Raw genomic sequence first — 14,575 nt, forward strand, 5'->3', positions numbered from 1 at the left:
ATTGCTGGCTTGACCAGCATTTATTGCCCGTCCTGAGTTGCCCTAGAGAAGGTAGTGGTGAGCTGCCTTCTTGAACATCTTGTGTTATTGATAGACCCACAATAGCTTTAGAGAAGGACTTCAAGGATTTTGACCCAGCACCAGTGAAAGAACAGTGACATATTCCCAAGTCAGGATGATGAATGATTTGCAGGGGAGCTTGCAGTTGGTGGTGTTTCCATGTACCTGCTGCCCTTATCCTTCTAAAAGGAAGTTTTAAAGGTTCAGCCTGAGGACCTTTGGTGAAATTCTGCAACATGTAGCTAGTACACACTACAAATAGTGTCGATGGTGTAGGGAGCAGATACTTGTAGGTGTAGTGCCAATCAAGCTGGCTGATTTTTCCTGGATGATGTCAAGTATCTTGAGTATTGTTAGAGCTGCACCCATCCAGGCACGTGGGGAGTATTCCATCACACTTCTGACTTGTGCTTTGTAGCTGGTGGACAGACTCTGGGGAGTCATGAGGTGAGTTACCCTTTATTCCTAGCCTCCAACCTGCTTTTGTAGCCACTTTATTTGATGGGTCTAGTTGAGTTTATGGTGAATGGTCACCTTGAGTATGTTGATCAGTAGGGATTAGGTGACGGTAACACTACTGGATGTCAAGGGGTGGTGGTTACTTTGACTCTTATTAGTGATAGTCATTGCCTAGCATTTATTTGTGTAGTGCGAATGTTACTTGCCACTTGCCAGTCCAAGCCTGGATATTCTCCAGATCTTGTTGCATTTGAACACGGACCGCATCAGCATCTGAGGAGTCACAAATGGTGCTGAACATTGTGCAATCATCAGCGAACATCCCCTCTTCTGACCTTATAATGGAGAGAAAGTCATTGATGAAGCAGTTGAATATAGTTGGGTCTAGGGCAACTATTTGAAGGATCTCCTTCTAAACTGTCTGACCGCCATCAACCACAATTATCTTCCTATGTGCCAGGTATGACTCCAACCAGCAGAGAGTTTGCCTCCGATACCCATTGAATTCAGTTTTGCTAGAGCTCCTTATTGCCACACTCAGTCAAATACAACCTGGATGTCAAGGGCTATCACCCTTACCTCACCTCTGGAATTCAGCTCTTTTGCCTATGTTTAAACCAAGGCTATAATGAGGTCAGGAGCTGAGTGACCTTGGCATGCCACGGCATGCATTTGCAGAAGTTGTAACTCGCTGTCAAAGGGCCCAAACATGTCTTCCAGATGAAGCAGTGTTTGATTTGTATTTCTTTCAATATCGTCTAATGTGTTCACTGTTCAACAACACGGTCCCCTTTGAATATTCAAACAATGACTGGGTGACCGTTTTGTGGAACTCCTCATCTCTATCTGTAGGATTGACCCCAAACTTCCAGTTGTTTGCCATTTCAATAAACCAGCTGGCTTTCAGATTTCCAACCTGGGCCTGTTGCACTGTTTAAATGAAACTCAACACAGACTTGAGGAGGAGCACCACCTGATTTTCCATTAGGCACATTAGACTCTAGAACTCAATATTGAGAGCAACAACTTCAGAGCCTCTGTCCTGCACTTTACTTACATCCCTCAACCCCTTGGCTGAGTCTTGTTTGTGTCTTGTTGACTTTGCTGTCAGCAGAGTGACCCACTTTCTCCTTTGTACACTTATCAGTTTCACCCATTTTATATCTCTATCCCTTAAACATTACCAACATTAGCACTCAATTTGTCTTTTCCTCTCGGCACCCTCACCATATGTTCTACCCTCTCTTACATTTCTCCCTCTGCAGCATTTTAAAAAATCCATTTTCCAAACCCTTTCAGCTTGGATGAAACATCATATTAGAGTTGAAATGCAAACTCTGTTTCCCTCTTCACATGTGCAGCCAGATCTTTTGAGTTCTTGCAAAACAAAATTACCAAATTCTGACCATGTAGTCACTGTTGAATATTGCAAAGACATATCTGGTTCACTTTCGGGAAGGAAATCCGTTTCCCTTATCTTGTCTGGCCTACATATGACTCTAGACCCATTGGAACGTAGTTGACTCATAACTGCCTTCTGGGTAATTAGGGATGAGCAATGAATATTGGCCTAGCCAGTGAAATCCACATTTCACAGATGCATAAGAAAAATTCCTTTTATCTTCCAAAGTACTTGCTGAACCTGCATACTAACATTGTGGCAGGCTACCCAGATTTTTAGAAATATCTCACAGGTCTCCAAACTCTCTTCACTTAAGTAGTCCACTGCTTTTTTATTTTTCCTCCCAAAGTGGAGAAGTTGATAATTTCCTACACCTACATTCACATTGGCAAAATTTTGATGACTCATTTAACCCATGTGTATCCCTTTGCAGACTCCTTGTGACCTCTTCACAACATATTCTTCTTCCAAGCCTTGTGCCATAAGCATTTCTTTCCCTTGTATAGGGTCTAGGGTAGACACTTTCACTATCAAGCACAACACATTGACTGCTAAAGCAGTCCTTGTCCATTTTGAGGACCAAGTTTTATTAATACACATGTAGTGGACTGCAAGCACTATGAAGACAATATCAGGAGGCACAGAAGGATGATCAATTGGAAAATGAAGGGTGGGGAGCTCAAAGTGGTAGCACCCACAGGTCTTTTGTACAGCTTGAAGATGCTTCTGAAGCCACCACACCCAATGGTGCCTCCACACTCATGGATTTCTCGCTATGTAGAGGGCTTCATGAGTTTGCAATGGGACCAAAGCCAGTGTAAATTGGCCATCCCACTGTTAAATTGGCATATTTTTAACCTGAGAAATAGGCACACTTCAAGCCAATTTCTATATCCTGATTTCCATTCAACAAGTTCAAATGACTTTAAATTCATTGAGGATGAGAGCAGGGAGGTTAGTTTGGAGAATAAAATATCAGACTCAAAGTGATGAACACATAAAATCTCAGCATGATGGAAGGGTAAGTTGATGGCTGATGTCAAAGAAAGTAAATTCCAAATTAAACAACACCTGAGAGTCTTTATCACTAAAGTGGAACTGGGCAAGCTCATGAAATCAATAGGAGAGACACAAAGGGGTTGACAGAAACTGAAAAGAGATAGCTTATGTTTTTTCTGCATTGAGGAAATTTTCCAAAATTTGTTGGACGGGCAATTGATTAAACAACAGCCAGGGAATAAAGGAGAAAGGTAAAATAGAAAATAAGCCAAATGCATATGGAAACTAATCCACCATTTTCAGATTATGTTGCCAACAGCAGCCCATTGACAATAAAGAGGACAATATAAGAGACTTGAATTACAAGAGATGGAGGTTATATTGATCCTATTTAGGATACTAGATCTTAACTCATTTATTGTGTACAATTCTCAGTGCAGCACTTCAGGGAGGATGCTAATGCATTGCAGATAATGTAGAAGGGATAATGGTTTCAGGAATTAGAAACTTCAGTTATGAAAATCAAGTGGAGAAGTTGGGGCTGCTCTTTTTGGAGAGGAGAAGGCCGTGGTGAGATTTGATATAAATGTTCAAATAATATAGCCTCCAGACTAAGTAGACAGGAAGAAACTAATCATGCTCAGAAATGGATTGTGGATCAGAGGGAACAGCTTTAAACTGCTTTGGAAACAAAGTAAATGCGAGGTGAGAGAATTTGATTTTCATATAGCAAATGGTTAATGTTTATTACGTGTTACCCTGAGGTAACAGTGGCTGAAGGACCTGAACTTAAGGGAATTTATATTTGCCAGGAGTTGGTGTTGGAGAGACTGTTAAGTCTGAAGGTTGATAAGTCCCTGGGGCCTGATGGTCTACATCCCAGGGTACTGAAGTAGGTGGCTCAAGAAATCGTGGATGCGTTGGTGATTATTTTCCAGAGTTTGATAGATTCGGGATCAGTTCCCGTGGATTGGAGAGTGGCTAATGTTGTACCACTTTTTAAGAAAAGTGGGAGAGAAAAAGCAGGAAATTATAGACCAGTTAGTCTGACCTCAGTGGTGGGAAAGAATGCTGGAGTCTATCATAAAGGATGAAATTACGACACATCTGGATGGTAGTAACAGGATAGGTCAGAGTCAGCATGGATTTATGAAGGGGAAATCATGCTTGACTAATCTTCTGGAATTTTTTGAGGATGTAACTCTGAAGATGGACGAGGGATCCAGTAGATGTAGTGTACCTGGACTTTTAGAAAGCTTTTGATAAAGTCCCACATAGGTGGTTAGTGAGCAAAATTAGGGCACATGGTATTGGGGGCAACATAAAAACTTGGATTGAAAGTTGGTTGGCTGATAGGAAACAAAGAGTAGTGATAAACGGCTCCATTTCGGAATGGTAGGCAGTGACCAGTGGGGTACTGCAGGGATCAGTACTGGGACCACAGCTTTTTACAATATATGTTCATGATATAGAAGATGGTATTAGCAGTAACATTAGCAAATTTGCTGATGATACTAAGCTGGGTGGCAGGGTGAAATGTGAGGAGGATGTTAGGAGATTACAGGGTGACCTAGACAAGTTAGGTGAGTGGTCAGATGCATAGCAGATGCAGTTTAATGTGGATAAATGTATGGTTATCCACTTTGGTGGCAAGAGCAGGAAGGCAGATTACTACCTAAATGGAATCAATTTAGGTAAAGGGGCAGTACAGAGAGATCTGGGTGTTCTTGTACACCAGTCAATGAAGGTAAGCATGCAGGTACAGCAGGTGTGAAGAAGGCTAATAGCATGCTGGCCTTCATAACAAGAGGGATTGAGTATAGAAGCAAAGAGGTTCTTCTGCAGCTGTACACACCTGGAGTACTGTGTGCAGTTCTGGTCTCCAAATTTGAAGAAAGACATTCTGGCTATTGAGGGAGTGCAGCGTAGGTTCACAAGGTCAATTCCTGGAATGGCAGGACTACCTTATGCTGAAAGACTGGAGCGACTGGGCTTGTATACCCTTGAGTTTAGAAGACTGAGAGGGGATCTGATTGAGACATATAAGATTATTAAAGATTGGACACTCTGGAGGCAGGAAACATGTTTCAGCTGATGGGTGAGTGATGAACCAGAGGACACAGCTTAAAAATAAGGGATAGGCCATTTAGAACAGAGATGAGGAGAAAATTCTCACCCAGGAGTGGTGGCTGTGTGGAATGCTCTGCCTCAGAGGGCAGTGGAGGCCCAGTCTCTGGATTCATTTAAGAAAGAGTTAGATAGAGTTCTCAAGGATTGTGGAATCAAGGGTTATGGAGATAAGGCAGGAACAGGATACAGATTAAGGATGATCAGCCACGATCATATTGAATGGTGGTGCAGGCTCGAAGGGCAGAATGGCCTACTCCTGCACCTATTGTCTTTTGTCTATTGTTACCTGGACGTATGGTGGAGGCAGGTTCACTGGGGCATTCAAGAGGTTAATGAGTGATTATTTAAAAAGAAACATTGTGTAGGGTTATGAGGAAAAGGCAGCAAGTCAAAATGGTCAGACAACTGGTGCAGATATGATGGGCCAAAGAGCCTTCTTCCATTCCTAAACAATTCTGTGATTCTGGCAAGATAATGAGGGATAAAGCATTGAGCTGTATAGATAACCATTGTTTTTTATTCTTGTTATAGCAGCAGGGAGGAGAATTGAAAACATTTTATATTTGGGAAAGATACAAATAAATGTGAGGCACAGCAGGTGGAGTATTGAGGAGACAATTTAGAGGAGGGCAGAGTGAATCATGGTATCAAGAGGTATCAGAGAGATTGAAAATGCTAAGGATGGGCAGTGAACCACAGTCACAATAATAGAATGTATTATCAGTTTCTTTGTCAAATCGCTCATTTGCCCGTTTTATGAAAGACTTTGTTTGCTGCCCTGCACATCTGAAAATTGGTGCACTGCTCACAATTTATCATCACCTGTTAAAATTAATGGGCAAAAAAAACCATAGGGAACGTCCATGGATAAAACTGCTTGCTGGTGACTTGCATTCACAAAATTATCAGACTGCATGATCTGAATCATGGGGAGTGCAATTTTGCGACATTACCACATCGGAAGTTTAAGAAGGAGTGAAAACTGGGCAGGGTAGAGCTTTCTAGCCTTCTTGAGGAGATGTCGATCATGACTGTTTTGATGGAGTTTGAGTTGAAGCCAAAGGTTAGTGGTCAGTTGTTGAAGGCTGAAGCGAGGAATTCGGGTGGTTATGTATCTCAGAGAGGAGAAATTCAAAGGAGCTTGACATTGGAGACATAGTGCAAGTTCTCTTTATGTATCCCAATACATGCCTTACCCTAAATTTAAAAATAAATTACCATGTACTATACTTTTTTGGTATTTACATTATTCATTCTAGCATCTGTGACTTTTCTGATGTTGTGCCAGTTTTGTTATTCTAATCACTGAATACAAAAGGGATGAATATAAAATGGTAAATTCTCCAATATTGTTATATTGCTCATATATGGTTTTCAATTGTTTTGTAAATTTATCTAAACTGAAATTATCATACTTTGGCTCACTTCTTTTTAAAGTAAAATAATAATCTTGATACACAAATAGGATATGGAAAAATGTTGAACCATCCCAACAAGGATCCGAAAATGTACCATCCTTTGAACAACATATATGATGCTGACAGGGAATTGTTTTAAAAATTGATAGTGCCAAGGTTGTATAGATGTGTTAAAATATAAATACACAATAGTGTAGGCATATAGATACCTTCTGAATATATTGACTGAAGTTATTCCTAAAACGCCACATCTTACAACAATTATATTTGTTGCTTGCATTCATTCTATCACTTATCACTTCAGATCAGTGAAGTGATTATAAACAAAATACATCACTATTATACAAGCAGAACCTCTTAATAGTGACTCTGAAATAAAATAAGATTTAGCCAAGAACGACATTGTGAAAATTGAAAGGGTTCAGAAAAGATTTACAAGGATGTTGCCAGGGTTGGAGGATTTGAGCTATAGGGAGAGACTGAACAGGCTGGGGCTGTTTTCCCTGGAGCGTCGGAGGCTGAGGGGTGACCTTATAGAGGTTTACAAAATTATGAGGGGCATGGATAGGATAAATAGGCAAAGTCTTTTCCCTGGGCTCGGGGAGTCCAGAACTAGAGGACATAGGTTAAGGTGAGAGGGGAAAGATATTAAAGAGACCTAAGGGGCAACTTTTTCACACAGAGGGTGGTACGTGTATGGAATGAGCTGCCAGTGGAAGTGGAGGAGACTGGTACAATTGCAACATTTAAGAGGCATTTGGATGGGTATATGATTAGGAAGGGCTTGGAGGGATATGGGCCAGGTGGGACTAGATTGGGTTGGGATATCTGGTCGGCATGGACGGGTTGGACCGAAGGGTCTGCTTCCATGCTGTACATCTCTATGACTCTATGACTCTATATAAATCGTAAAGTGTAGTGCACACAATTGCACTCATAATCTGGTAAAATAATTATTCAGGTAACATTCTCTTTATTCCTGGAATTAAACCACAGTAATATCTTTATTAAAGTAATTTTTTTTTGTCGTTAGATAATTAAAGATGCTATCGTGGAAACTGATTACACCAGTTACAAATATGCAACAAATGCCTTGTAGTAATGTATTAAATTGTAACTCCATGACTAACAGTGTGTTTCAAATTTATACATTTCCAATTACATTTGACCCTCCACCCACCTCTCCTTTTAAAATCTGTCCATTTATATTCATGTCACAGACTAAGAGGAAAGGATTACATCTTGACTGCCAGCATAAAGAGATCCATTCACTTGCTTCATCTATGATTTTAAACCCCCATTGGAGGTACGAGTCACTGTCAACATCTCAAAGAGGGAGAGTTGGTTAAAATTTGGAGCTCGCTGGAATGGATCTTGAATGTATGAAATACTGTAAAACAGATTTAACAGTTTAATAGAGTAATAGAATCCCTACAGTGTGGAATCAGGTTATTTAGTCCATTAAGTTCACACTGACCCTCCAAACAGTATCCCACCCAGACCCACCCCATTCCTATATTTCCCATGGCTAACCCAGCTAGCCTGCAAATTCTCAAACACCAAGGACCAATCTATCTAATCTGCATATTTTTGGACCATGGGAGGAAACTGAAGCACCACGCAGACATGGGGAGAATGTGCAAACTCTACACAGTTAGTTGCCTGAAGGTGGAATTGAACCCAGGCCCCTGGCGCAGTGAGGTGGCAGTGCTCAACACTGAGCCACCGTGCCCCAAAGTTTGGCAGAATTTTACATCTCTTGATTTTTTTTCCACTGGACATTTTAGATGATATAAATTATATCACCTTGTCATAAGAACACATTGAAGAGTACAAGGAAAATGAATTAGTCTGTTGGGCACACATTCATATAGAAAGCCTAACATTTTTTAGTATGTAATTGATTATATGTTTTAAATTTAGCCATAACATCATGGATTTGGTAAAACTCTATAAGTCACAGATAATAAAATTGTATTAATTTGGCGCTATTTTTCCAACTTTTAATGTTAATCTGTGTAAGTACTAAGATGAAACCACATTTATTTTAAAAATACATTTTTTCCAGTTTAATTCTGCAGGTTGATTAGAATGCAAACAGAGGGATCATTTAAAAGATCAATCCACCTCACCACTCCACAATGACCTAATTCTATCCTACATCCTCTCTGCATTTTGATATCACCTGGAAGCAGCTTTATTTAGATTGCCGCATAATCAACCAACACTAGTCTAACCAAAGGTTGTTGGAAATTGTTATAGTGAGAGTAGTAATGTTGAGAAAGACAAATTCATGGTTGTGCCATGTGCAACATGGTCTGAAAAGAGCAGTTGTTGTTGTAAAATACTTCCTTGGGAAAAATAATTTCATAGGTCTCAATCTTTCAAACAGTATGTTCTGCCCTTCACCTGGAGGAAGGATTGGAATGTGTGGAAGAGTCTGTATTCAAGTCCAATCTATCATGGAAGTGTCCTTTAATGTGGGAGAACAGATTGATTAAAAATCATTTATTGTGCGGAAGGTGAGAATGTGTGTGGGATCTTACTGCTAATTGGTCAGGCCATCATATTTGTGATAGATCACTTCTTGTTAACGTCCTTGCTGCTGATAGGTCAATTGCTTAAAATTGTGGCTGTTGTGCAAGGGTACACATGACACCAACAAGAATGTGTCATGGGGAATTGTGTGGCGATGATAGATAGCTAAAGCCTTCCTGATGTGTCTTGTGTGTTGATGTGTGATGGGTGAGTTAAGTTTAGAGTCAGACCTTTAGCTATCATGGTTACAATATTCAATGTGTTTGATATGATCCATGCAACACATCACCCACTCTGAACATTTTATTTAGAAGATGCAGCAAACCACTATAGATGTAAGACATAATGGCCAGTTATGACTTTGAGTTCACCAATGTGCCAATCCAAATAGTTTTTCTCGTCAAATAACATTTGGAAGAAGAGGTCTCCTTATCCAACTGAACTTTCATCTGATCAAACTTATAGCCTTCTGCTGATGTGCCTAAAATCAAAATAATTCAAATTTCAAGACTCCTATTTCAAACAGACAAATAATGCTGCTCTGGGATCTTCATTGTCACCAATCATCTTTATGGAAGCATTCAAACAAGCAGCTCTTCAACCAGCTTATTTTAATCTGAAACTTTGGCTTCCATATTTTTGACAACACCTTTATGTAAGTTTTAAGGAGACGACAGGAGGAAACTTCCTGGCTTCCTACAATGCCTTAACAAACAACATTTGAAAATTAATTTACTATGGAGAGAGAATCAGAATGTTCCATACAAATTCTTGATATTTTTGATAGATGTTTTATGGTGGCACACCATTACATTTAGTATAACTCCACTCATGCTGACAGATATCTGACGATCAATCTTTCCACCATCCCTCCATCGATCAATGGGTTTTCAACAGCTTCATTAAAATAGCTTACTCCATCAGTAACAAAAACATTCATAGCAAGAATTTGCCATGCATTTCAACTCAGTGGATTTCTTTAAATAAGATGTAATACATGGCCAGCTGCACACACATTATAACAACTACATCCACTGAGACTGGGGTCAGTCTCCCATACATCAGATCCATCTCAGACAGATTGCTAAATATACTCAGCAAATACAAAAGTTCAACACATCATCTAAGAAGCTCCATTTCATTCTTCATACTCACAAGATACCAAATCATTTATAATAAAGTATAGCATGCAGTTGTGAGTTCATATACATTGAGGGAAAGGCTACAAAATACAAACTGCATGAGGCTCAGGAAACCTACTTAAGCATATTGAATGGGACAAGTCAGCTTTCATCAAATACGCTTAATTTCATAGCCACCGCATCCAATGATCCAACTCAAAACCTCTCTTCCATTACAAACTGGCATTCAATAAATTCATGTGGGCTGAACTCCCCTGACTCTTTCGCCTCCCCACTCATGCTTGAACCATATCCGATGGTTAAACTTTGGCTCAGTTCTGGAGTTGGTTACTTTATCGCAACTGTGGGAAAAATACGCTATAAATCCAGATAGAATTCGAGAAAATTCAGCTAGTTCTTCACGAAGGAACTAGATATTGTTTTTTAGGGTTAAAAGAATCAAAGGCTATGGGGAGAAAGCAGGCACAGGATACTGTTTGGACAAACAATGATGATCATATTGAATGGTGGTACAGGTTCGAAGGGCCAAATGGCTAACCCCTGCTCTTGGTTTCCATGTTTCTATGTTATATAATTTGATAGCAAGATTAAGGGGATTTTATGGACCCCACAGTGGGGTTTGGGGAGAAACTGACATGCGTGGCAACAGTGACTTAATTAGGCAGGATTAGAAATGTTGATTTCCCAAAGAGATGCAGAGATAAAATCAGCAGCCTGTTTATTATTCCAACTGTTATGCATGTCCTGTGGTGGGTATGTACTTGTAATACATTTCCATGCCGTGAATAATCATTAGTCTAAAACTCTTCAAATTACATCTTTCAAGATAAAGTCAGCGACACATAAGAATCCCTTGGCAGTTCATTCACAATTGTTTAAAAGTGATGTGCGCCTGTTGGCATTTTGCAGTTTTATGCAAGTGCTGTGCTGTTTCTTGTTTAATTTCATAGCACAGAGAGACGAGCAAGAACAAGGTGTGGCAAGGGTTTTTTTTGTGGTGAGGGAGATTCTGAATTGGGGTCAGGGGTATGGAGGAGTGGAATGGGAACAGCGTTGTGTATTTGGTAGGAAGTGGTGGGAAAAGTCAATTGGGCAGGTTAAGAAAATGATGGGTCTAAACAGCGATGCTGGTACCACCCAAATGTGTTTCTATTTTAGGTTACTGGCTGGCTGGAATCCTTGCAGGGCTTTAGGTTCACCGACAACATTTGAATTATACCCCATGATCGTGATCTTGATTAATGTTCTTTACAATGTTTATAAAGGAGGGCCAGCTGACACTACAAGTTCAACCACACCCTTTGTGGGCGGCACGGTGGCACAGTGGTTAGCACTGCTGCCTCACAGCCCCTGAGTCCTGGGTTCAATTCCCGACTCAGGCGACTGACTGTGTGGAGTTTGCACGTTCTCCCCGTGTCTGCGTGGGTTTCCTCCCGGTGCTCCGGTTTCCTCCCACAGTCCAAAGATGTGCGGGTCAGGTGAATTGGCCATGCTAAATTGCCCGTAGTGTTAGGTAAGGGGTAAATGTATGGGTGGGTTGTGCTTCGGCGGGTCGATGTGGACTTGTTTCCACACTGTAAGTAATCCTAATCTCACAGGATGGTGAGTACAACACTGGGAATTAAGATAAACATTCAACAAAGAGTGACCAGAACAAAATAAAACATTGTTTCTTTCACAATAACGAAAATGATGCTAGCACTCCTATAACCATCGATGCCTGCCAACAATGAGCCGTGCCAGTGCATTTCACATTCACACTAAGCTAGTCTCAACAAGTAATGAGTATACATGCATGAATAAGGTGAAACAAACTTGAAGTGAAATATTTACAAGTGAAATTTACTTTAAGAACACCTGTACCAGCTTTGAACCCTCAAGTCTTATATTAATGGCAATGCAATTGGGCAGGAAGTTTGTGATTGAGACGCAGAGCCTCTGTTTGACAGCAGATTTTTCAGTTGGCCTCAGGTAGATACAGTATTGCTAGTTGATGGCAGGTTTCAACAATAAAAACTTCCCTCCAATTGCTGAACTGAACATGTCAAGCCCCTGCAAGAATTATGACTATAATTGAATGGGAAACAGCAAAGACAGACAAAGTGGAAGAGGCACATGGTTCTTGTTATGATGACGGGAGTGGCATATTATTGACAACATCCCAGCCAAGTTCCTGAAATCTATTTAGAGTGCATAGATATCAATGATATATCTTAAAGATCTGCCCCTAAGAGTAGATAATGGCCTAGTGGTATTATTGCTTCACTGTTAATCCAGAAACCCAGGTAATTTCCTGGGGACCCTGATTTGAATCCTGTCACAGCAGATGATGGGAATTTGAATTCACTAAAAATTTGGAATTAAGAGTCTAATGATGACTGTCAATCCTTTGCTGATTGTCAGGAAAAACCCATCGGTTCACCAGTGTCCTCCAGGAAGCAATGAAGAAGTCCTTACTTCCCATCTGATTGTACTCCAAAATGGCAGTCAAACTCCTCAGTGTATCTCAGAACTCCAATTTGCATTTTATGGGTTATCTTTCTAGTCATCCATGTTAGTGCCCTACTCCAGATGGCAGCAGTTGAACACTAGCTTAAAATAAAGTGGTAATTGATCTAACACTATTTTTAAGTGTTGCAATCCCTTTTATGACGGAAGGGGGCATTTAAAATCCATCCCAGTGACTATGTTTGTCAGCCAAGACTCTTTATGTTTGTGTGAATTGGGAGATAAGATAATCTTACCTCATTCATCAAAGATCATGAGCACATATCTGCACTATGTAGCTGTTAGTCAATCACAGTGGCTGACTATTATCTTTAAAAGAAAGCTGTGTTCAGATAATAAGTGGTCATTCTTAATGTTGGGCCCCATTTTTTCTCAAACATATGATGCAATAAGAATGGAGAAACTGAGGATTGCAGAGGCTGGAGATCAGAGTCGAGAGTGTGTGGTGCTGGAAAAGCACAGCAGGTCAGGCAGCATCTGAGGAGCAGGAGAATCAACACTTTGGGCAAGAGCTTTCATCTTTTCTGATGATGGTCTCCTGCCCGAAATGTCAATTCTCTTCCTCCTCAGATCCTGCTGTGCTTTTCCAGCACCACACACTCTCGACTCTGATGCAACAAGAATGTTCACTCTTGGGGAAAAAAGACTCATTGTCATCTCAATATGACCAGAATCTTCTCAGATTCAAAATCCATAATTCATGTCTCCCTGTGTTAATTATTGCAAAAGAATTACTACAGTATTTGATCACTTTTAGTGACAGGGAAAAGATTATGCAGAGGAATTTAAAAGCAAGACACTGTGTGATTGCTGTGCTGATAACATATGGCTGTTTAAACTTCGAACTTGAGCTGAATTGTGGTTAATTGATGATTACCATGGTTTAAATCTGGAAAAGGTCAGACAGCATCCGAGGAGCAGGAGAGTCAATGATTCAGGCATAAGGTCTTCATCAAGAATTGGGTGGCGTGGGGTGGACGGGGGGAGAGATAAATAGTTGGGAGGGTGGAGCTGGGGGCAAAGATTGTTTGGAAGGTGATAGGGAGTTGGAAGTGGGGGCGATGGTGATAGTTCGGAATGGAGGGTGGAGCAGATAGGTGGGAAAGAAGATGGACCAGTTGGACTGTTCAAGAGGGTGGTGTCGAGTTGGAGGGTTAGATCTGGGATGAGGTGCAGGGCGGGTTGTTCTGGGATAAGGTGGGAGAAGGGGAGACCAGGAAATTGTGAAATCATAACCTTCAGTTCTGACCTATCACAATCATCTCCACCTGCATCTACCTATCGCCTTCCAAGCTACCTTGACCCCAGCTCCACCTTACTCCTATTTATCTCTCAGTCTCCTTGTCCCCCCGCCCCACATTCCTGATGAAGGGCTTATGTCCGAAACATCGATTCTCCTGCTCTTCGGATGCTGCCTGACCTTCTGTGCTTTTCCAGTGCCAAACTTTTCAACCTTGATCTCCAGCATCTGCAGTCCTCACTTTCTCCATGGTTTAAACCTGCTAAGAAGTGTTAAAGTGCATGGTTGAGGGCTTTTGTGATATAGTGGTATTGCTTTTGCCTCTGGGTCAGTGTTGGCAGTGCCTGTATGTATCATAACATATCTGAACACTTTGATTAAAGATATCTAAAATTGGTATCTGCATGTCTGGTATCTGCATGTTTAACACATTGTAATATTCCGGGAGAGGGATATGAAGATTTCATACATTTAAGCCCACTGAATGTATGGAGCACCCTTGCTGACACAGGTCAAAGCTCAGGGACTGAGGAGAGCTCTCACAAATTGACAGATGTAGCCCTGGAGTTCTGCAAGGAGATAAGGAATTACCTGCATCTGTAAGGGAAGGAGGGAAGAGAGCTACATAATGCACTGCATGTGGAAAAGTTCAAGGAGCTATTTCACTTTTAGCTGCCTT

At 40.8% G+C, this 14,575-nt stretch overlaps 1 protein-coding gene across 3 annotated transcripts in view; it reads right to left on the reverse strand.

Moving 5' to 3' along the window:
* Positions 1 to 14,575, reverse strand: part of pdgfd (platelet derived growth factor d) — a 180,012-nt gene that overhangs the window by 89,102 nt on the left and 76,335 nt on the right. The window contains exon 2 of one of the 3 annotated variants that reach the window (XM_060826050.1): positions 726 to 854. The exons of the other annotated variants lie outside the window; for them this stretch is intronic. Within the exon in view, the coding sequence (XP_060682033.1) occupies positions 726 to 854 (129 nt within the window). The remainder of the gene's footprint in view (positions 1 to 725; positions 855 to 14,575) is intronic. 3 annotated transcript variants of the gene reach the window in all.

This window comes from Hemiscyllium ocellatum, chromosome 6, assembly GCF_020745735.1.
Source record: "Hemiscyllium ocellatum isolate sHemOce1 chromosome 6, sHemOce1.pat.X.cur, whole genome shotgun sequence".
Classification (NCBI taxonomy): Eukaryota; Metazoa; Chordata; class Chondrichthyes; order Orectolobiformes; family Hemiscylliidae; genus Hemiscyllium; species Hemiscyllium ocellatum.